Source organism: Diceros bicornis, chromosome 17 (genome assembly GCF_020826845.1).
Source record: "Diceros bicornis minor isolate mBicDic1 chromosome 17, mDicBic1.mat.cur, whole genome shotgun sequence".
In the NCBI taxonomy this organism is placed as follows: domain Eukaryota; kingdom Metazoa; phylum Chordata; class Mammalia; order Perissodactyla; family Rhinocerotidae; genus Diceros; species Diceros bicornis.
The window spans coordinates 52,446,658-52,471,064 of NC_080756.1; the positions used below are offsets into that span (position 1 = coordinate 52,446,658).

Genomic DNA, 24,407 nt, shown 5'->3' on the forward strand with positions numbered 1-24,407 from the left:
CAATTCCATAGCTAGACTAATCAAGTGAAAAAAAAGATATATAGAGATAAAAGTATATAACGAACCAACAAACTCAACAACTTAAAATGAAATGGCCAAAATCTTTAAAATTACAACTTAACATGACACAGGGAGAAACAGAAAATAGCCTCATATCTCTTAAAGAAACTGAAGTTGTCATGAAAAATCTTCCCTTAAAAAACAAAACAAACAACAAAAAAACCTCCAGGCGCAGATGATTTCATGGGTCAACTCCTTTAAACACTCAAAGAAATAATAATAGCAAACATACACAAACTGTTTCAGAAAAACAGTGGATTTGGAAACACTGCCAAAACTCATTTTACAAGACCAGCCAAATCCTTGATTAACTGGAAGATTTCTGAGAAATATTGGTAGTGGAACATAAGTAGGCTCCTTTTAATAGGAAAATTTAAAGGGACACATATGCAACAGGTGGGGACAGATGACCAAAAGGGAATCTATAGTATTGGCACGGAGAAAAGAATAATAGAAATATGAAATGCATTTTGTTAAAGGATGATTAAGATGTGATTACAACTTATGCTTGGAAATATTTTATATATTATATTTGCAAGAACTAGAAAGCATAAACTTATTTTGGTTAATAAAATCTAAGAGCTCATTAGCTAGATAATGTGTACTATTTTTGTCAGCCTGAAAAGTTTAGTCAACATTATTTCCTATCACATTTTATATTTTCTAAGTTATCAAGATCTTTTGACTAGCTCTTTTCAGTGTTTTCTACATACACATTCTTCTTTACACTCTAATCATCATCTCACATATAGGATATTGCAATGATATAATTTAACTTATTTCTGCCTTCAGTTTCTACCCACTTCATCCTTCTCTTCTGAGAAATGTCTCCTGCTGTTGCAGCCTGAAATGATTTATTTCTTCCAATAGAATTTTTGAACTAAACTATTCATTTAGCAAATGATCTAATATGATATTATGACATTTCTATCATTGCCCTACGTACTATTTCAATCTTTATTGTATTTAAATTTGTGGGCTTATTTCCCCTGCCTAGGTTGTCAGGTCTTAGAGGACTATAACCAGGTTACAAATTTCTCTGTGTCCTCTAAGTACATCCACTACACTGCTTAGAACCTTGTAAACAATAAAAAGTATTTGTTCAACGGATTGATTTGTTGATTAATTAGTGGCATATTGTGTTTAAGACAATAGAAGCATTGTTCTCTATAGATAGGGGAAAATTCAATATAATTCTCTTTCCCATAATAAACTTACTACTGCCACAAGTTTATAAAGACAAGAGAAATAGCTATAAAGCCCAATTTTCCATAATAGTGCTTCTGCTGTATTTGTTCTATTAGCACTGGACAATTACATTACCTACAAAAGCTAACGTACTTTTTTCTTAAGCTTGCCCAGGCACTCCACATCTTTGTCATAGAGTCATTTATTCCAGAGGAACTTTAATCTTGAAAATATAGTTCTTGAAAAAGAGATTTGACCTGCATTAACACAACTCACATTTGCTTTGCCTCTCTTATGTAACAGCCTTTGCTGCATTTGTCTTAATACAACAGCAGAAATTATTAGCCATTTTGAGTTCATGTAATTAAAATCTCCTTATAAGCAGAGTTCACTTCTATCCTAGCTAGTCCATCGTCTTTATGATAAATCTTTTGGCAATTATTCGTACTTTATAGAGTACCATCTTAAAACATTAGAGTTTTTAAAGCAATTCTTGACCTTAAAGAGATTCTTGGTTTAAGAATCTACTATAAAGGTTGTACTCATAGTCCTTAAATAATTTGATTACACAATAAATTTTTATTTTATTTTACTTTACTAATATGAAGGCCGAAATCTTGTATAGAAATGGCACAATGACATCCATATAGACAATAGCAGTATGTAAAACAATTGAAAATATGAGTTCAAATGTCATATTGTTTAATGTTAAAACATACTTCTATTGAGCAAATTGTTTATTTATTTGAGGGCAAAAGTCTGTGTGTTTGTTTCTGTTTAGTATTCACAATATAAATAGAGCTGGCTGAAGGATTTAATTTTGAAATATTGAATTAAATGTGATTAGTTAAAAGTAGGTTTTGTTTTTTTAAATATTTCCCATTTTCCTTTTCACTCTTCTTTGTCCCCTTACAATTATTTCTTTATCGTAGAAACTATTCTTAGATATAGATTTATGTCATATAACTGAAATATTTCTCTAGAAATAGATATTGTAACACATTTAAAAGAAAAGACGTTTATACAAAAGAAGTAGGAAGATAAACCATTCATAGAAATGGGGAATATGGATATGTTATGAAAAACAATATGAGATGGAAAAAGACAGTAAAATGAGTAATGTAGCAGCTTCAGTACACAAGAAACAAACATTATGGGCCTGGCAATAAAGGATAATTAGTTTTGTGGCTTTTACAAAGCGGTCAAATAAAGCTCAAATTGAATGTAGTGAGCAATGCTATATTCATGAATTACAGTTGCCAGATATGTTCACTTTCAAAGTGACTGTATATGTGTGTACTTGTGTGCTTTTCTATAGAAAAATATGGTAGGGGAAAGGGGAGAAGTTGATTATTCCCACAACAAGGGATTTTTAACTTACTTTTCTGTGACTATATTATATTGAACTATCACATCCTTATTTTATCATAAACATGAAGTTAGGCTGGATAAATATTACAATAATACTAAATCTTTATCAGTTTGCTTTTCACATTTAGGATTATAATCCATAAGGAATTTATTTGTGTATGGTGTCATAGGGATCAAGTTATTTTTTTTCTCAGATGTCCCAGCACATTTATTGGAAAAAGCGTCACCTTGTCAGTGGATTGCCATATCATGTCATAAAATAGTCTTCATGTATGAATGGGTATGTTTCTGGCCTCTCTATTCTGATCTACTTATGAATTTTTCTATCTGTGACATAAGATCACACTCTCTAAATTTTTGTAGGTTTGTCACTATTGATGACTGGTAAAGCAAGTCTTTCAATCTTGTTCTTTGTTAAGAGTGCCTGGGTCACTTTCAGACTTTTGAAGAATTATGTATACTTAGCATCAGTTTGTGAACTTTCATTTAAAAGTTAATCTGTAAAGATTTTTGAGCAAGATTGCAATGAATTTAAAAATTAATTTGGGAAGAATTTGCAAGCTTACAATATTTAGTTCTCTAATCCTTAAACATGATATGTCTATCTTTTTGTGTCAGTGTTTCATAGTTTTGTTACATGTCTTTTATTAGACTTATTTCTTAATATTTGATTTTTTGTTACAGTTGCAATTATCTCTTTATAAAAATTTCATTTTATATTTCTTGTTGGTTTATATAAATGCAATTATTTTTATATATTCACCTACTATCAAAAAAATGGCTAAACTCTCTTAAAATTCTAATAGTTTATTTAATAGTTTATAGATTCATTGAGCTTTCTCATGCACACAATAATATCAACTATGAAAACTAAAATTTATGAATCTGCTTCTGAGAAGATGAAGTAGAAGTATTTTCCCTATTCTTCCCATAAGTACAACAAAACCCTTGGAAATTATATATAAAACAAACATAAGAAGACTGAAAGGTGGTAAGAAGAAGACAGGCTGCCTAGAGGATTCAGAACTAGAGAAATGACACAGTGGTGAGTTCCCTGGGTTTTCTTTTTGTGTCATTTATCCCAGACACGGATCTGAAGAAGCAACCCAGAAATGCCAACAGGTACAAATAGAAAAATGTCTATACCACAAAACCCTGCTCTCCTTTGTCAAAAGACCAGGAAAACAGCAGCCTAGAAAAACAGAAAACTTTTAGATAATAATTGCTCTACTCCATCACGGAAAACAAATGTGTTCCCACCATTACTCACACCAGCAAACTCCAAGGTGCAAACCGGAACTTCCACACTTGCCAGGCTGTAATGAGACACTGTAACTGCCACCACTCCTAATAGGGAGGTGTTAGAAAAAGCAAAGCAGGGAGCTAGGACTTTTGTTCTCTCTGGGCAGTAATGAGTGCCCTCCTTCCCCAGGAAGTCACTAGCAACTATTTGCAAAACCTGGACTTCTTCCCCTACCCAACACTAGTAAGAGACCTCCCTCCCACCCTCCCCACCCCAGCCCAGGATGGTGTCAGAGGAAGCCTAATGGGCTTTTACCAATGCCTAGTGATGTTAGGTTGTACAGTGAAGAACAGTGATGGGGCACTCCTGCTCCTTCCAGCCAATACGAATTATCACCAGAGATCTAATGAGGAGCTATAACCCCCATATCCATGCAGTAGTAAGAAGTAGTCTCTCTTCCCTTGGGTATCAACAGAAGCTAAGTAGGGAATCTGGCACTAATGAAGCAGTGGCCTGCTTCCCATGCCTGAGAGGTATCATAGGAAGCCAACTAGAACAGAAGGTTAAACAAGATCCAGATTCAAAAATATAATGTCCTCCCAAAACAGGTGTCACTAAAAAAAAAAAAAGCTCATTATTCCAAGACCCAGAAAAATTTCAACTTGCATGAGAAAAGACAAACAATGGATACAATCACTAAGATGACAGAAACGTTAGAATAAACTTGGAGGCATCAGATGTTAGAATCATCTGACAGAGTTTAAAACAACCACCATAAAAATGCTTCCACAAGTGATTATGCACGCATTTGAAACAAATGAATAAACAGAAAGTCTCAACAAAGATACAGAAAGTCTTGGCAAATAAGTAGAAAATATAAAGAAGAACCAAATGGAAATTTTAGAACTTAATATTACGGTAACCAAAAAAATTTGAAAACAGAATAGATAGGCTCAATAGCAGAATGCAAGGAACAGAGGAAAAAATCAGTGAACTTGAAGATAGAAAAACAGAAATTAATCAAACCGAACAACAAGAAAAGAAAAGACTAGAAATAAAATGAGCAGCGCCTCAGAGATCTGTGGGACCATAACAAAAGGTCTCATGTCATGGGAGTTCCAGAAGACAGAAGAAAGAGGATGGAGCTGGAAAAGTCTTCTAAGAATTAAAGGTTGAAATCTTCCCAAATTTGGCAAAAGATGTAAATTTCATGTTCAAGAAGCTGAGAAAACTCAAAAAGGGCAAACACGAAGAAATCTGTGGCAAGACACACCATAGTCAAATTTCTGAAAACTAAAGACATAGACAAAATTTTGAAAGCAATGAGCCGGAAACAAAACCTTTACCTATAGAGAGAAAACGGACTGAACAGCAGACAATGTCTCAGCAGAGAGTGGAAGCCAGTGCCGCTACATTTCCCAAGTGCTGAAGTAAAATAATCCTACGGTGAAAATACTCCTCAGGAGTGAAAGGGAAATCTAGATATCTTCTGTTAAAAGTAAGCTAGGGGAAGGGCTGGCCCAATGGCACAAGCAGTTAAGTGTGTGCGCTCCCCTGCGGCGGCCCAGGGTTTGCCAGTTCGGATCCCAGGCGCATACCGACACACCGCTTGGCAAGCCATGCTGTGGTGGCGTCCCAAATAAAGTGGAGGAAGATGGGCACGGAGGTTAGCCCAGGGACAGTCTTCCTCAGCGAAAAAGAGGAGGATTGGCAGATGTTAGCACAGGGCTGATCTTCCTCACAAAAAAAAAAAAAAAAGGAAGCTAGGAGAATTTGTCACCAACAGACCTACTCTAAAAGAATAGTAAAAAGAAGTTCTTTAAACAGAAAAGGACACATCCAGAAGGAACATTTGAATATAAGACAGGAAGAAAGAACACAGTAAGAGTAAAAACATGGGTAAATACGATAGACTTGACTTCTCCTCTTGAGTTTTCCAAATCATTTGATGGTTGATGAGGTACTAAATGTATGTAGAGGAAATACTTAGGAAAACATATTTAAGTAGGGGAGTGTAAAGGAATATAAAGAGAGGTAAAGTTTCTATACTTCACTCAAACTGCTAAAATGTCAACATCAATAGACTATATTGTCGTGTATATTAATGCAACACCTAGAGAAATCACTAAAAAACTATAAAAAACATTTGAAAGCACTACAGATAAGTCAAAAGACAACTCTAAAAAAACGTTCAGGGGCCAGCCCTGTGGCACAGCAGTTAAGTGCGCTCGCTCCACTGCTGGTGGTCCAGGTTCGGATCCCTGGTACGGGCCCCGACACACAGCTTATCAGGCCATGCTGTGGTGGCGTCCCATATAAAGTAGAGAAAGAGGGGTACAGATGCTAGCCAAGGGCCAGTCTTCCTCAACAAAAAAAGGAGGATTGGCATGGATGTTAACTCAGGGCTGATCTTCCTCACAAAAAAATAAATAAATAAATAAATAAAAATTAAAAAATGTTCAAGTAGTCCATAGGAAGGTAGGACAAAGAAAACAGAGAAACACAAAACATAGAGAATAAACAGATGTCAGAAAATAAAGTGGCAAAGTTAAGTCCTAACATAACAATAATTACACTGAATGCAAATGATTTAAATAAGACATTTAAAAAAAAAGAAATTGACAAAGTGGACAAAATGACATGACCCAAGTATGCTGTTATAAAGAAATTAATTTTAATTATAATGTTATACATAGATGGAAAGTAAAAATGAGGAAAGAGATCTATCATGAAAACTTTAATAAAAGGAGAGCAGGGGTGTCTAATTTAATAACAGATAAAGTAGACATATAAGTAAAAAACATTACCAGAGACAGGGGAAGTTACATAATGATAAGAAATTCATTCACCAAGGAGACATAGCAATCCTAACTATGAATGCAACAAAAACAGAGCTGGGAAATCTGTGAAGCAAAAACTTATAGAAATGAAAGGAGATAAAAGTATGTCCACAATTATTGGATTACATAAAAATTATGTAAAATACATTAAAGTCCATCTCTCAACAATTGGTAGAATAACTTAACATAGAGTAAGCAATAATATAGAAAAAAACTCAAAGCACCATCAATTAATTAGATTAACAAGATTAATTAACAAGATTAATAGACATTTATATAACACTCAACCTAACAAGAAGAGAATACGTGTTGTTTTCAAGAACCTGATGAACATATATCATGGTAGACCATATCAAACTTGAAATGATAAAACTGAAAAGTATGGAAAGAATGCAGAAAATTTGCTCTGACCACAATGGAATCAAACTGGACATTGATAACAGAGAGATAATAAGAAAATCTTCAAATACTTGTAAATGAAACAACACATTTCTTAATCATCCCTGGATCAAATAGAAAATCTCAAGAAAAATTTAAAAGGACATTGAATTGAATGAAAATAAAAATACAACATATCAATATTTGTGGGATACAGCTAAGGCAGTGGTGAGAGGGAAATTTATAGCATCAAATGCTTTTATTATAAAAGAGGGAAAATCTGAGATCAATGACCTAGGCTTCCACCTCAAGAAATTAGAAAAAGAAAAACAAAATAACCCCCCAGCAAGCTATTGGAAGAACATAATAAAAATAAGAGCAGAAATCAATGGAATTGAAAAAAGAAAAACAACAGACATTTCAATAAAAAGAGAAGTTGGTTCCTTGTATAGATCAACTAAATTAACAAACCTCTAGCAAGACGGACAAAGAAAAAAGGAGAGAAGACACAAACATCGGGAATAAAGCAGGATGTCAGTACAGAGTCTGCGTATATCAAAAGCACAACAAGGGAATACCAACAACTCTACACATACAAACATGACAGATTAAATGAATCAACTTAGATAAAATGGACAAATTCCTCAAAAAGTACAAACTACCAAAACTCACCCACTATGAAATAGGTAATCGATTAGCTCTACATCTATTGAAGAAATTGAATTTGTAATTAAATACCTCACCAAAAAGTAATCTCCAGAGCTAAATAGTTTCACTGGAAAATTCTACCAGAGTTTTCAAGAAGAACTAACACCCATTATATACTATCTCTTCTATAAAAGAGGATGGAACACTTCTCAATTCTTTTCATGATGCTGGTATTATATTACCCTGATATTAAAACCAAAGACAGTACCACAAAAAATTCTTAACACAAAAAAACAATTCATAAAAAGAAAAATTTATCAACTCGGTCTTATCAAAATTAAAAACTTTTGCTCTGTGAAAGTCTCCATGGAAAGCATGAAAAGGCAGGCTACAGACTGGAAGTAAATATCTAGTAGATAGAATAGATAAAGGGCTTTCAAAAACAATAATAAAACTACAAACAATCCAATTAGATTTGGACAAAAGACACAAACAGACATTTCACTGGAAGACATACAGGTGGCAACTAAGCACCGGAAAAGATGTTCAACATCATTAGCCATTGGGGAAATACAAACTAAAACCACAATGAGATAGTACTTCATATCTATCAGAGTGGCTAAAAAAAAAAAAAAATACTGGCAATACCAAATCCTGGCAAGGATATCGGGAAACTAGATCACTGATACGTTGCTAATGGGAATGTAAAATGGGACAGCTGCTCTAAAAGAGTTGGGGCAATTTCTTAATACCAAACGTGCAGTTACCAAACAACCCATTAATTGCATCCCTGGACATTTATTCCAGAGAAATAAAAACGTATTTTCATGCAAAGATTGTAAACAAATGTGCATAGCAACTAATGTTACTCATAACAGCCCCAAACTGGAAACAACCCAAATGTTTAAACATCTGTGGTACATCCGTATCATGGAACACTATCCATCAGTAAAGAAGAACAAACTATTGTTGCTTGCAACTACTTGATCAATCTACAGAGAGTTATGCTGGATGAAAAAAAAAGCCAATAGCAAAAGGTTGCATACTGTATGATTCCATTTATATGATACTCTTGAAATGACAAAATCATAGAAACCAAGAGCAGGTTAATGGTTGCCACGCCTTAAGGACAGGGGCGGGGGCAGATAGGAGTGGGGGATATCCAGGAGGGAAATGGATTTTCTCTATAAGGACAGCCAAAGGATTCATGTGGTAATGAATTTGTTCTCTATCTTAACTGTATCAGTGTCAGTATACTGGTTGTGACATTGTACTATAGTTTTGCAAAATGTTGCCATTGGAAGAAATTGGTTAAAGCTTAAAGGGATCCTTTACAACTGCATTTGAATCTACAATTATCTCAAAATTAAAAAAAAAAAAAAAACTAATTTAAAGTATTTGACTCTTCTTTTCAATCCCTGTTTATTTTTTATATTATTTATTTATCCTCACTGCATTACTGTCTTGGGGAATATTTTAAAAAAACACTGAGGTTATTGGTCATCATGTCTCATTTCTGATTTCACAGGAAAGCTTTCTCAATTATTCATCCTTAAGTGTAATATATTTTATAGATATCCTTCTATAATCTATAGAGGAAAGAGATTCATATGATTCTTAGTGTGTTATGGGGTTTAATAATGAATTTATGGTTAAATTTATCAAATACTTTATTTTATATCTTTTGAGTTAATAATGTTTTCCTTTTAATTTGTTAATGTGGCAAATGATGTTGATTGGTTTTTGAATGAAAAACAAACATTGTACTCAATTTTGTTGTGGTGTATTTTTTTTACATATTGCTGAGTTCAGTTTTCTAAACTTATTTTTATAAATTTTACATCTATTTTCATGAGTAAGGTTGGCTGGTCAGGTTTTGTTTCCTGTGTTTTCCTGACCTGATCTTTTTATGTTCTCTGGAAGAATTTGTAATTTCTTATTTCTTCCCTAAATGTTTGGTAGATGGCAACATAAAGTTATCTGGACATGCAGTTTACATTGGTTTTGTTTCTGTGTTTTCCAAGGAGGATGTATTTAATTATGGATTCAATTTATTTAATAGTTATAGAATTATTCAAGATTTTAAAAAATTCTTCTTGTTTCAGTTTTGGAAGAGGTATTTGTCTGGGATGTGTCCATTTTACTTAAATTGTGTTCATTTTACTTAAATTGTCAACTATGTGAGCCTAAAATTATTATTATACACCATTATGATTTTTCATGTCTGCCTTGACCTCTCCTACTTTCTCGTGAATTCCCTTTTATGGGCTCCATTTTTCTTTCCTAATATCTTGCCTCAGTAAAGACCAACCCAACCCATCAGAAATATTTTAATACATTTGAACTTCAAATTGGCAGTGCAGAAGAATGGTAATAACCCCTAACCCCTGAATGTCTTCTACCTAGAGGCTCTTCTCTCACTATGTAAGTAGGTGCAAATAGATCCACAGGAGTTGGGATAAGCAGTTCTGTTCAAATTCATTGTATATCTATCAAGATTCTGATACAAATGGATACCTTTTTCAATGACTTAGTGGTACAGGCCCTGGCCTACCTAAAATTTCTGTATGTTACATTTGCTGTTTCCACACCGTTGTCTTTAAGAATATTCCCCAAAAATGTTCTCTACATGTAAGAAGTGTGGAATTAATTTACATAAAGTACTAATGTGTGGTTAAGCACTATATCTCATGTTTGATATAGTCATGTGCTGCATAACAACATTTCAGTCAAGATGGACCACATATATGACTGTGGGCCCCCAGGATTAGTACCACATAGCCTAGGTGTGTAGAAGGCTATACTGTCTAGGTTTGTGTAAGTGCATTCTATGATGTTTGCATAACGACGAAATTGCCTAGCAATGCGTTTCTCAGAACATATCCCTGTCATTAAGAGATACATGACTGTAGTTCTTTTATGTCTTCTACTTTCAAAAATAGTCAAATTTTTCAAAGTCCCAGTTTATGTACATGTGAACACTGTATTTTACTTTCACCATCTCAAGTCATGAAGAAGAATCACACCAGCTCATTTCTGTGTTTTAGGAGATGTTCCACCCAAGAAGAAAATTAGAAAGTTCAAAGAATCAATTCAAAAACGAGAGAAGGTTGCAAAGTGTTTACAACTGGAAATTCCCCATTTGCTCATGGTTTCCTCTGTTGACCCTTTACGGTAACCAATTGGAAAGCACACACACCTGTGTTTTAAAAATAAACATTTCACCAATTCTCATAGTGTATATTAATGTAACAGAGGATGAGGTATTATAAATTGAAGCTTTGATTCCCAAAAGATTAAAAGCCATTTAGAAACCTAAATCAAGCATTGAAAGAAAAAGGAAATCAAAAAAAATATGATGAACAGTTTGTCTCCGGAAACTGTCTTAAGTCAGAAGTTTGCGGTTCCTGTGAACAGGTGCCACTGAAGCATCCTGCTGAGCTGCTGTCTGATAAGGACAGTATATCCTGTCTTCTCTGCATCACTTTGCATCTAGCTCACATCACTTCATTTCCTTCCTGGGACCTTCCCCCGGATTCTTCATATAAGGTCAAACATGAAGAAGAGCTGCATTGAGTTCTGGTGTCCTGAAAGACCTCTTCCAAATTTGTCCGGGCATTAATTTCTCAAAGTCTCAGCTTTCTCAACTGAGCTGTGAAATGTTTATGATAATCTATGCTCTGTGGATATCCCTTATTTTTTTTTTTTTTTTTTTTTTTTTTTTTTTTTTTTTTTTTTTTTTTGTGAGGAGATCAGCCCTGTGCTAACATCCGCCAATCCTCCTCTTTTTTTGCTGAGGAAGACGGCCCTGGGCTAACATCTGTGCCCATCTTCCTCCACTTTATATGGGACGCCGCCCAGCATGGCTTGCCAAGCAGTGCGTTGGTGCGCGCCCGGGATCCGAACCAGCGAACCCCGGGCCGCCGCAGCGGAGCGCGCGCACTTAACCGCTTGCGCCACCGGGCCGGCCCCGATATCCCTTATTTTTTGATATAAATTATTTATGGAATAAGACATATAAAATATCTCCGAAAAAGTTGAAAGTTATATATTTTTGTCAGTGTGTTTTATAAGATTGAAAAAAGTTAATTTGTGCAGTTTTGTTTCTTTGGTTTTCTTTATGTCTTTATTTGCTTTAGAGAGTTGAATCCATCAGGGCTGACCACACCACAGGAAGTTTGCTTCCATATTTAGATGAATAAAGGGCAACCAAAAAACCCTCTGACCTCAAAATCTCTCACACACTGCATCCTGACGTCTACACTCTGCTTTGTCCTATTTACTGTAATTTTACGTGTAAGATACCTTCCTGTGATTTAACAAATACTGACTAGTAATACGAGCATATAATTTATTATACATAGGAAGACGCTCTTGCAAGTGAAATGGCGTGCTTTTAATAATTACATCAGGGCAACAGGTGTCAACCAGGACTGCACTAGGCAACCCCTATTCATTATTCACTCCTTTGCATGAATTTAAGTTGATTCCTTTCTCAAGGGAGATTTCTTACACTTAAAAAAAAATGACTGTGGATAAGGAGGGAGGATTAATGAATAAATAATTAATTTTGTGATAAAGTTCAGGCTATTGTAGAGGACTTGAATAGCATGAGAAGCCTAGGAGGCCTCATGGATACCTAGGAGGCCCACTAACCTCATAACATTCTTGGCAATCCGCCTGTTTTATTTTTTAATTATTTTATTGTGGTCACATTGGTTTATAACATTGTATAAATTTCAGGTGTACAACATTTTGTTCCAACTCCTATATAGACTGCATCATATTCACTACCAAAACTCTAGTTTCCCTCTGTCACCATTCATATGTGCCCCTTTACCCCTTCGCCCTCCCTCCACCCCCTTCGCCTCTGGTAACCACTAATCTGTTCTCCTTATCTATGTGTTTGTTTATTTATATTCCACATATGAGTGAAATCATGGTAGTTCTCTTTCTCTGTCTGACTTATTTCACTTAGCATAACACTCTCAAGGTCCATCCGTGTTGTCATGTGGCTGGTTTTTTTTGTTTGCACTGGCTGCCTATTCCCACCTATAGAAGTGCTGATTGCAACAAAATACTTTGGCTGTTCCCGTAAAGACAACTAGAGAAAAATGATTTTATAACAAAAGGTAGATTTTAGTCAATGATATAATGTTTAAAGATATTTATTTTTTAAAATAAGACCTCTAGATATCATTTTCTAAGTCCAATGGCATATGTATAATATATTACGTATATTATACATAACATATAATATATTAAAATATGTGCATGTGTTTATAAATATATATGCATAATACCCATTCACCTGATTATGGCTGAAGAAGCGAGAAATATCGAGCACATAAGGAAGTGTCCTGGTGCCATGAGAGCTGTTAGAGTTAGATGAAGGAGACTGCAGCTTCCTCTGTCTGTGTTCTAGACAGATGAACCATATTGCATCATATAAGCAATGATTCTATGACTTCTCAGTTTTACCTCTTAGTGCCTTACATCAAATTAGGAACTTTCCCTTTTCATGACTTGTATCAAACTATTATTCCTTTGTATATCATTAAATGCCTAATATATACCAAACACTGTGGAAGAAAACTAATTTTCTAATTTATCATTTTTTCTTCACGAAAACCCTATAAGTTGGTTGCTAATATTTTCATTTTGCAGATAACAAAGCCAAAGTTCACTGGAGTTGTGTGTTTCCCAAAGCGGTTCAGTGACCAAATGCTTGAGCGAATATTCACATACATTCTTTCATATATCCATCCAACAAACACTTGCTGAACTCCTTCAACATGCCAGGCCCTATTACTGGTACCAGAGATTCGTAGTTGAATAAGACAGCCATGCCCCTGCTCTTAAAGAACTTACATTCCAGTATGGGAAATTAATAATAATAATAATGATTTTAAAAACTGTATATATGAATAAAATAAATGAACTACAAGATTTCAGATGACAATATGTTTTATAAACTCAAAGAAGAGAGTAAGGTAACAAATTGTGACTAATGGGAGGTAATTTATACAGGTGGTAAAGGAAGGGCTAGTTAAGGAGGTGATATATGAAGTAAATATAAATGAGAAGAAAGAGTTAGCCATGGAAAATCTGACAGCAGAGAGAACAAGAGCAAGAACACACCTTCTAAAATGAAAATAAGTTTAGCTTTTTCAAGGAACAGAATGAGGGTCAGCATAGATGGCCTATAAGGAATAACGGGGAAAATGGTGGGAGATGATTGTCCATAAAACTTATACTGTATTCATAATGTTAACTTGCCTAACTGTTCTGGAATGTTCAAACTGCAAAGAGAGTTGGTGTCCAGCTAAGAAAATTAGCTTTTCACACTTATATGAGAATCATCAGAGGAAAAGAGGTACATTTGTAAATGGTATAATTGGACCTTGATTTCTATGTCAGTTCAATCAGCTGTTGAAAAGTCCTGCTTTGCCTGTGGAAAAGACACAGGGCAAGGATTATCAGTGTGTGTAAGAATATTTTCTTTCTCTCTCTTTATACCCCACAGACTTGGAAAAGTTCAAATAATGCTGCAGATTTATAACAGTGATATTATGAAATCTTCACATGGTGTGTGTACTTAGTGTCAGAGTGTGGACATTAACCCAAATCTCCCAACTCTAGGAGGATAAATAAACATTGAATATCTAAGTTGCTTTAATGGAAAGAAATTAGCAAAAGCATCAGCTATTCCCTTAAGTACCAATCTTAACTCCTCCTTCACCATTCATCAGCAGATTCAGGTGTACACTTGCTATCCAGGGGCAGCCTAAACTCATATATTTCTCAACCCTGCAATCCACAAGGCTTCCCGAGTAGCACTCTAGATTTTGGAACTTTTATGTTTTTAATACATATTCTTTCATTAATTCATATTTATTTATCCACTCATTCAACAAGTATGTACTGTCCGCACTGAGTACATATTTAGGTTCCAGTACTATGTCAGATGTTACAGACACAGAAGGGACAAGTCAGAAAAAGTCCTTGCGCCCCAGCAGCTTACAGTCTAATATGGAAAGTAGTTGATAAACAATGATATAATATCAGATATTGACAAGTGATGTAGAGAAAGATAAAGGTATGTGGAGGCATAGAGTGTGAGGTCCTATTTTACATTTAGAAGGCAAGTGAAGACCTCTCTGGGCAGATGACAGTTGAACAGTGAGCGAATTGAATTAAAGACAGAGCAAGACATGCAAGTACATGGAGGAAGATCCTTTTAGAGAAAACACAAAGACCCTATAGTAGGAGTATGCTTGATATTTGTGGGACAGCAAAGAAGTTACTGTCGGATAGGGCAGTAGCTAATAGGGAAAATGGTAGGAGAAGTAGCCAGGGGCCAGATCATGGATAAAGCCTTCTCAACTATAAGAAAGTCTTTGGATTTTATGGTAATTTTGACAAGAAGCCATCGACAGTGGGAAGGGGGAAGAGTTGAACATCTCACCAAATGATATGACTTAATTATAAAACAACCCCTGCAGCTGCTATGTGGAAAACATACTAGGAAACTGACTGAAAAATAGAGTGGAAGCAAAGAGAGACTTTGGGACCAACATGTACCTCTTCATGTCTTAGGTAAACAAATCAATATGACAGCCTAACTAACCTCCACTAGGTGATAATCTGCAAACCACCTAAGAATAACATTTTCACAAAGGCTTTATTTTGAACACAGAATGTCTTTACTCTAAAGAAGTGATATTGATGATAAAATTTTTGGCACCAAGATTATTAACCAGAGTAGTATTTTGATTCCCTCCTTAAATCACCATACATAGACACTCTTCATTCATTTTGTGTTGATCTTAATAACTTATCTGGATGATGCTGGTATCATGGCAATATATTTTTTATAACAATCATACTCCAAACATGAAGCCTCAGAGATATGCGAAAAGAATAATCTAGCAAATAGGAGTAAAATAGGAGAATAATATATTACTGAGGGAACATAAGGACAGTCTAAATGACAGTAAAATACTACTGAAAATATTAACAGGAGATAAATGAAACAGATAGTTTAAGACAAACAATTTTAGAACATAGAAAGGAAGTTTCAGACCACAAGATTCTATTTCCTGCATTAAGGCAACTTCTTACTAAATGACACCTTAAAAGAACTAATCCCCAGGGAAGAAGTGAATGACACATTTCTCTCTCTTCCAGAGAGAGATCCACGAGGATAGAGATCCTAAAATTCTTATTCAACAATAAATCCTCTAGCTCCAAACTGTGTCAGGCTCACTGTGGATGTTCAACAAATACTAGTTGTTAAATAAATGAATGAATGGGATTCCAAAGAAATATTACTCTCTCAATTATTTCCATTTCAAAGATGAGAATCCCTAACTTTTAACTCTTTACTTAGATATACTGTCTCCTAAACTATTTGTGTTTTCTATAAATTTAAGGAAGGATGTCTCAGATTCTGGGAAAAACCTGCTTGTCTCTTCATGCTACACCTACAGGTGTGAGAAAGCACATTTCAGACAGCAGGGAAAACCCACAGCTCACCACAACAACACATTGTAAATTGTCTGGGCCACTGGAGCATAATTAGAGAGAACTGGAGTAGATGAGTGATCAGGAGGAAAAAGGAAGGGGGTGGAGACAACATAACTGCATATAAATACTCAGAGACTCAGAGAATGAACAAGAGCTCCAGCCAAGACTTGCACTGTAATTGGCTTGACCTGGGATTAACAACAGAATCTTGACTAGAAAAAAGATGAATGCTGAAGATTGTTCTGTAACAGAGAACAGCTCCTTGCATCTGGAGAGAGGACAACAAAGTAAGTCAGATCTTATTTCTTCTACACTAGTAATAACTATCTATCTATATATGATATATAACAGTACTTAGGGAAGAAAATGAGGCTTTGTCTTTTGAAGAACTTGGTTGCATTTTATTTCAGTCAGGATAAAGGAGAACATGGGAAGAAGTAAATATTTCTTTATCTATATGAGAAGACAGGATACGTAACACTTGAGAGGAAATCACAAATGTGAATTTCAGAAGATCTTTAAAGATCTGTTTCTTTGTTTCAGTTTATATCTTCTCAGTGTTTCAGGTTGAATTAGAATACTCCCTGAATTAGAATACTCCCTGCCGCCGTAGCCCAGTGAACTCGCCATCATTTTTTCGCATCCGTCTGTACCTACTCCAGGGAGCATTTCCTCTCTTTATAAAAAATCTGTTGTCCACATAAACAATTACATTCTTGGTTATCTTCACCTTGTATCTTTGTGTGCTTTCTGTGTGCCTTATCTTGTGTTCTCAAGACAGCAGCCTCCAGTTGCTGGAAATGAAGGTTTCCAATCTTTGAGAGGACAGCCATATACACATCTGAACATTTACAGTGTTCAATGGTAGTTTGTTAGTTGAATGTCATGAAAGAATTCTTGAAAATGCAATCTTCTGCTTCGATATTCTTTATGGGACACTTTCCTCCATTTCATCCTTCTATTTCACTTTTCCAATCATTGGTTGCAAATTCTGCATGAATGAGACATTTTTCTTCCTTTCAGTTGTTTTTCATTAAAATATGATCATCTTACCTATATATCTCTCTTCTATTTGTTTATACCATCCACAGACCATTTTGCTATTACCAGAAGTTTCCCATTGTTTTCCTATAACTTGTTTCTATGAGACTTTCTCGATTTTTTCATTTATCCCTCTTTCTATCTAATTAATGACGTATCCCAAAACACTAGCACGTAAGAACTAGAGTTTACTTTTAAGCAAAGCTCTCTGGTAATGAAAGAATGTGTTAGGAACAGCAGAGCTGAAACAATCTAGAGGAAGGGATGGTTTTCTGAGTCTGTGTCTACTAGACTGGTTTGCTTTAGAAAAGCATCAGTTACCTCTGATAAACCCATCTGTCACTTAAGAACACAAAATCAAGTGCGGATAAGAAGCAAGGCACACACATTTTTTGGTAACCAGATAAGCATAATTTTATGGCCCAGTTGAGCTGCCAACAAGAAAAAATTATAATAATAAAACTACTCAATAAATAGCATACTTGAAAGAAGAAGGACCGAATTCAGGCATTCTTAACTTTTCCTGAGATCATCCCAATGTTCTGTTAAATATTTAGTGTGTGCTGCCCTTGTAGTCACTTCCTTAGTAGGAACAATCGTTTAGCATCACCCTTGAGTGATTCAGTATGTAATAGTGGACTTATTTTCAATTTCTCATTAATGGGAAGGGCCTGTAATCACAGCGGAAGTAGGCTGTTAGGGGCGTGTTTTGTCACTAAGGTAATAAATCAAACTGTGAGTAAAAACAGCCCTCACTAATGGATATGAAGTACAATCTGAGAATCATCTCCACAGCTTACTCACTGGATAAGCTAACAGACTGAGCTGGGCTCTGAGTTCATGAGTTATTTGGGTGAGTTTGTGCTTGCTGAGGAACAGAGCTGTTGCTTCATTGAGTTTATCTAAGCAGCATGATTGACTCTCACACGGTAAGAAGTGAAACCAGACAGAGAGCTCTGAACTTGCTACCCTACCTACCAAGGGCTGCTGCCAGCGATAACTATAGCAGTGAGAAAAGGAAGATTTGCCTTGCGAGACTGAGAGAAACAGAACTAGAGAGGAGTGAAGTAAAGGCTTCTCTTGCAAAATCTGAATGCAGATCTATTCTAGGAAAAACAATCCTTAGAAGAAACAAAAGTTAATGTTGACATCCAGTACATGGTAAATTCCTATAAAAGAAAGCAACATCTCTTTGCCCAGTTTAACTTTGGAGAAGTAGTTTAGGGGAAAAGAATACATGAATTTCAAGATATGTCCTATATAGATAGGCTTTTAATTATGAAAGTCATCCATACTGAAAAATAGAATATTTTTGCATTTTGAGACTATTTTTTGTGATAAGTTTTAATATCATTCAAGTAGCCTTTTTCCATTTCAGTCTTTGAGAATATAATAGGGAACTACATATTTCTTGTGAGGCCAAATTTTAAAAATCTTAATGGCTCATCCTAGCAAAAATCAAATCCAAACTCTGAGTCACAAAATCTGCCCCTCTTCTTTCTCAATTATTTATTTATATTCTAGAACAGATATCTTTCTAGTTTTTTTTTTGGTAACTAAAAATCATCATTTAAATATGATTTGTATTCTAAATCCTTCCACAAAAATATTTCTTATTGGTGAAATCAAATTTTTACTTTGTTTTAGTATAATACAGAAGGTAAATAAAAATCAATTTCCACCCAATATTTGGTCTATAATACTGTTATGTTTCTTTTATTATTTAACTTCTCTTGAAAAATTCAAATATTTTACTGTTCCTTCAAACATCATTTTAAATTGAGGTATAGTTTACATACAATGGATGCCTAGATCATAAGTGTACAGTTTAGTGAGTTATAACTACAACTCCCATCAACATTTGAACTTTTCCATCACCCTAGAGAGCTCTACTGTGTTCCTTTTGAGTCAAATCATCCTTCCAACACACATAAAAGCAATCATTTTTATGATTTCTGTCACCATAGTTTAGTTTGGCTATTCTTGAATGTCATATAAATGAAAATACGCAGCATATAATTGTGGCTGGATTTTTTTCACTCGACATTTTTATTTTTGAGATTCATTAATTGCTAAGCAGAATTTCCTAGTATAGATATACGATAATTTGTTTATCCATTTTCTTGTTGATAGATATTTGGGTTATTTCTAGGATCTGGCTCTTAAGAATAAAGCAATTCTTGTACAAAGCAATTTGAAGACATATTTTCATTTCTCTTGAGAAAATATGTAGGAGTAGAATTGCTGGATCATAGGGTAGGTGTATATTTAATTATGTGAGAAACAGTTTTCCAAAATATTTTTTCATTTTACTCTCCCATCAATAATGTATGAAAATTTCAATTGCTTCACATCTGCACCAACTTCATCAAAAGTACCATCAATCTTTTTTTATTTTTAGTCATGCTAATTGTAGATATTTATATATTAACTCAATATTTTTATTATATTATCCACATTTATCCTCGTTTACATCATCTCTCTTAAACAGTAACTACAGAGAGGTTAGGGGATTGTACTTCAGATGTTCTTTTTATACGTCTTCTAGGGTAATCAGGTATTTAATAAAAGTTCTTATTGTGATTAAAACAATAAAATTTGATATATTTTGAATTTTCATAGCTACTAAGTACAAATATTGGAGAGATGTTTTATGATCTCATTATTCTGCCTGGATTGTTTCATTTCTAGCAAACAAGAAACTGTCCAAATTCATTCAAAATTTGGAGAAAATTAACTTATAAATTTCATATAAGAAGATGAGGAGACACATAGCTACTTTTTTATTTAAAAGCCTCAAGAGAATATCACATATCATTATCTTACTTCTATAGTCTGCCTGACTTCATCATCAACTTTCTCTCTTCAGGAAATGCCACCAGCCCTCATTTTGCAACACATCATGAAGGATCTCTTCGAGTTCCTATCCCATGTGCTGTACTGAATGTGGTCATCATCACTGTTTTAATTATAACTCTCATTGCTTTATCAGGTGGGTCTGCACTACATGATTTCATTGAGTCTCCAAGCTGCAAGCATTCACATACAGCTGAAATCAATGGGGATTACTTGGTCTAATTAATTAGGAATCCTGATTAACTTAGGATCATCCCATATATCATAAATGGCCAACTTCCTAATAAATACTAAATATAATTCCACATTCCTTGGATGATTAGGGTAATACATTTTTGAGTTTTCTAGCACTTCTTTATAAGTACTAAAAGTATCTATGATTTATATATTACTATGGGAGAAAATTACATTTAAGCAGATGTTTAAATCTGGAATTAAATGGGTTGATTTAGATTCTAAATAAATAGACACCTAGCTAGAAAAAAAAGTGGGCTTCACATTCATTGTTAATGGAAAAAATAATATCTAAGCCATAAGTTAATTAGGAGTTGGCCAGTCTTTTGTCTTTTACTTAAGACAACTATCCATCTACAGAATGGATAATTAAGAATATATCTAGAAGCTCCCAGAGAGTCAATTGTGAAATGGCATTCAAAACACACAGCTATAACAAGATACATCTCTGTCTTCTACAAACATGGAATTTTATGATTTTATGAAAAATCCTCAGCCATAGATCTTTCTGTATTCTGAATTAATTCCCTGCAAATTATTCTCTCCTTCATCTTCCAATACACTGTTATATCTACTGCATCTTCAAATTTCTCTACCTGTGCACTCAGATTCAAAACCTTACTTGGAACTTATAATGCACTTTACTCTTCCTAGTCCAAAGACTATTTTCAAGATTTTTCTATTTTCCTACCACTTTCTGGCATTATGGCCAAAGAGACACCCTCTTATTTCTTATACCCTGTGCAATGATGATTAGGCACATGAAAGATCAGATAAGGTGAGAATCTGCCTTCTTACTCTTCTCAGAATTCTCCTTCTTGTCTCTTATCCTTTACTTTATCACCTAGCACAGCACGGCATCTCCTGAACGAGTTTTGCATATTGTGGGTACTTGGGTTCTTTTGTTACTAAAACAAACCATTTTCATTTTCACAGTGGGACAATACAATTGTCCAGGCCAACATATGTCCTCAGTGCCAAGAAATAGCCATGTTTCTTCATGCTCAGATGATTGGATTAGATACCAGAGGAAATGCTACTTTTTTTCCCCTATGACAAAGAACTGGACCTTGGCCCAAAACTTTTGCTCCAAACACGGTGCTACTCTTGCTCTCATTGATTCTGAAAATGACAAGGTAAGATAGTATTTAAAAACAATTTCATAAACTATTGCTATTTTATTTTATACAGCCAATCTGTGGTTTCCTTCTGTTTCCTTCTAAGTGAAAACATAGTCCCTATCTCCTATGCAGGAAAATTTAGTAACAGAAAGCCATATCATCAGTCTGAGGTCAAAATGAGCGTTTAATTTAGTCCTGTAATTTGACTTGATTACTTATTGTCAAAGGCCAGAAATCCAAACGTGCTGATCCTATATAGAGATAATAAATCATCAGTTTAGCTATCATGCATTGAATTGCAGCCTTTGAGAAACAGGATTTATAATACGCTTACCCGGGAGGGTTGTTTAACATACATTTCCTTTGTGCTTTCTTTAAGATCTTTCTAAAACGATATGTGGGTAGAGCTGAACACTGGATTGGGATGAAAAATGAAGCTGGTCATACACAGAAATGGTTAAATGGCAAAAAATCAAACAACTGGTAAGTTTCAAGATGTCTCTTTATCCTCCCCAGGCTGGTGGTACAGAGAAACCATTTTCCTTTTCTCCTTTCAAAGCACTCTGCTATATGAAGGTTGTGCTCTTTATGAGCAGGGATCTAACAATCTCTTTTGTATGTTTACATTCCTTGGAATTTTTTCTTTAATATTATCTTTTTTTCTTTTTATCTACTTGGAATTCATACAATAAATGTTTCTAGCAATTTGATCTCAGCAAATTCTAGTGAGTAAGAGACTCAGAAATATTCCAGGAATAATTATGAGGTCACACAAAAAATCTAACATTTCCAATCTCAGATTTATACTTTTCTGATGAGCTAGTTTGGGGAAAATAATCCCCTCTTACTCTTTCCCAGTTTTCCTCGCCACAAGGAAAAAGAACAATATTTTCAATACCTACTTAGAAGCTTCTATAGACCTGAGAGAAAACTTGCCCCGAAATTAAAGATGCTGACTCTATTTTCATTACCTGCAATTAAACTATACTTTTACAGTTTGAAAGACATTTTATAAGTGTTAGTCCTTGCCATCTGAAAACTTAGAGTTGAATACATTTCTTTCTATCTAAATAGTCTTTTATGATAATTACTGAAACGGAGAATAAATTCAAATCTCTAGAAAAGGAATCCTTAATATGTGTCCTATGGTACTAATATTCACACATGGGCTTCAGGAACCATAAAGCCCGTAAAATTGTATGCACTAGTATGCATGATTGTTGACTGTGTATACTTTCTGGGAATTTTTTCTCAAAGAGTTTGTCAACTCAAAATGACCAAGAGTCACTCCTCTGGTGGCATGCCAACCAAATGAATAGAGCTCTAAACTCTTGGCTTTGTATCTTCTCTCCTCTTACTATTCCTTTCAATTTTGTCTATGGTCTCTACAGGTTAGTCTATGATCATTTGACTGCAGACTTGCCTCATGCAGTTCTACTAAGCAAAATAAATAAATAAATAAAGCAGAAGCCACCACCACTACAAAGTTCATTCTCATGTAACTGAACGGAAATGATTAACTGAAAATAATTCTAAGTTTCCTGTATTGTTTGACAGGTCCAACCTTACAGAATCCAAGAACTGTTCATTTCTGAATAGCGAAGAGGTCAGCAGCACAGAATGTGAAAGGAATTTACACTGGATATGTAGCAAACCCTCCCAATCATGAGGAATCATATTTTCTTATTGACAATTATATCATGGAACGCCAGGAAGTTTGTGTCAATGGATGCTGCTCTGTGGTCAGAAGTCTTCCATAAAGACTTTGTGAAAAAACTTGGTATTATTTCAGAAATCTTCTTCCAAACAACACTGTGGGAAAAGGGAGAGAAATTCCAGGAATATCTGCATTGTGGAATACTCCTGCCATGAGCTGAAAATGTCAGAGGTTGACTAATAATTATGTCCAAGGATGAGAAGAATGACTTTAAACATTTTGGATGCACTTTATACTTTTTTTAATTCAGAAATAAGAAATAACTAGATTTAGAGTTATTTATTGTTGAATGACTACCAACAATGAGTGTCCTTCACAAGTCTGCACTCTATGAAGGAGTTAGATGGTGGTATTAAAAACTGAATGTAAACAGAGGGAATTTTGACTGGTAACACATTCAATCTAAATGCATGTTTTAAACTGAGAGAACGTTTATAAGTGGACAAATGCTTATGGAACTAAGCTTTGAAATATTTCTCTCTTTTTAGAGAAGTTCTCTTTTTAGACAAAAACTTTGTCATTTTTCCCCCCAGAGAGTGGGATGATCATGTATTTATGTTGTTTCTTTTTCTTCTTTAATGTAGACTCATCTTTTTCAATGGTACATAATTTTGTTGCCTTTAAAATCTTAAAACAGTGTTTTGCAGAGATAAAGACAAAAGCAAAGAATATAAGGTATTCATAAAACAGAAGAAGGTGTTAGAAAATGTGCAATATGTGATGTGGCAAGTCCCTAACAGGAAAAATTCTGTATTGTTCAAACCTGGAATGATGCTAGTCTTCTCTGATTACAGATTTGTGCCTTTCCTAATTAATTCTATCATGTGCAATTCTTCATGTGAAGTATTTTCTAAGTGCAATAAAGTGTGTTTGTCTTTTGTATTCAAATTATAAGCTGCTTTTATGTATGTTTATAATAAAATTAGAATCAACAAAATAGTGTCTAAGTGTTCATTCCTTCAAAATATACTAAAAATTATGTCATATGAGAAAGCAGAAAACAGAATTCTATAATTTTTTAAAACTTATTTATAGTAAAATCTTAGCTTTATAACACGGTTTGTACTTTTCAAATTGTTTTCATATATGTGTTTCCACACATATTTTTTGTCTCTATTATTTTCTTCCTCTCTTTTATTTTTTACCACCCTCAAACTGAAGAGGCAAGAGAAATGAAGAGA

At 34.5% G+C, this 24,407-nt stretch overlaps 1 protein-coding gene across 1 annotated transcript; it reads left to right on the forward strand.

Annotated features, from left to right (window-relative positions):
- The first annotated feature begins 16,400 nt into the window (after nt 1-16,400).
- Nucleotides 16,401-24,119, forward strand: CD69 (CD69 molecule). Its single transcript, XM_058557598.1, has 5 exons — nt 16,401-16,544; nt 20,168-20,290; nt 21,325-21,524; nt 21,889-21,992; nt 23,067-24,119. Exons 1-5 carry the CDS (start codon nt 16,481-16,483, stop codon nt 23,176-23,178), a joined length of 603 nt encoding a protein of 200 aa, XP_058413581.1. The 5' UTR covers nt 16,401-16,480; the 3' UTR covers nt 23,179-24,119.
- Nucleotides 24,120-24,407: the final 288 nt, after the last annotated feature.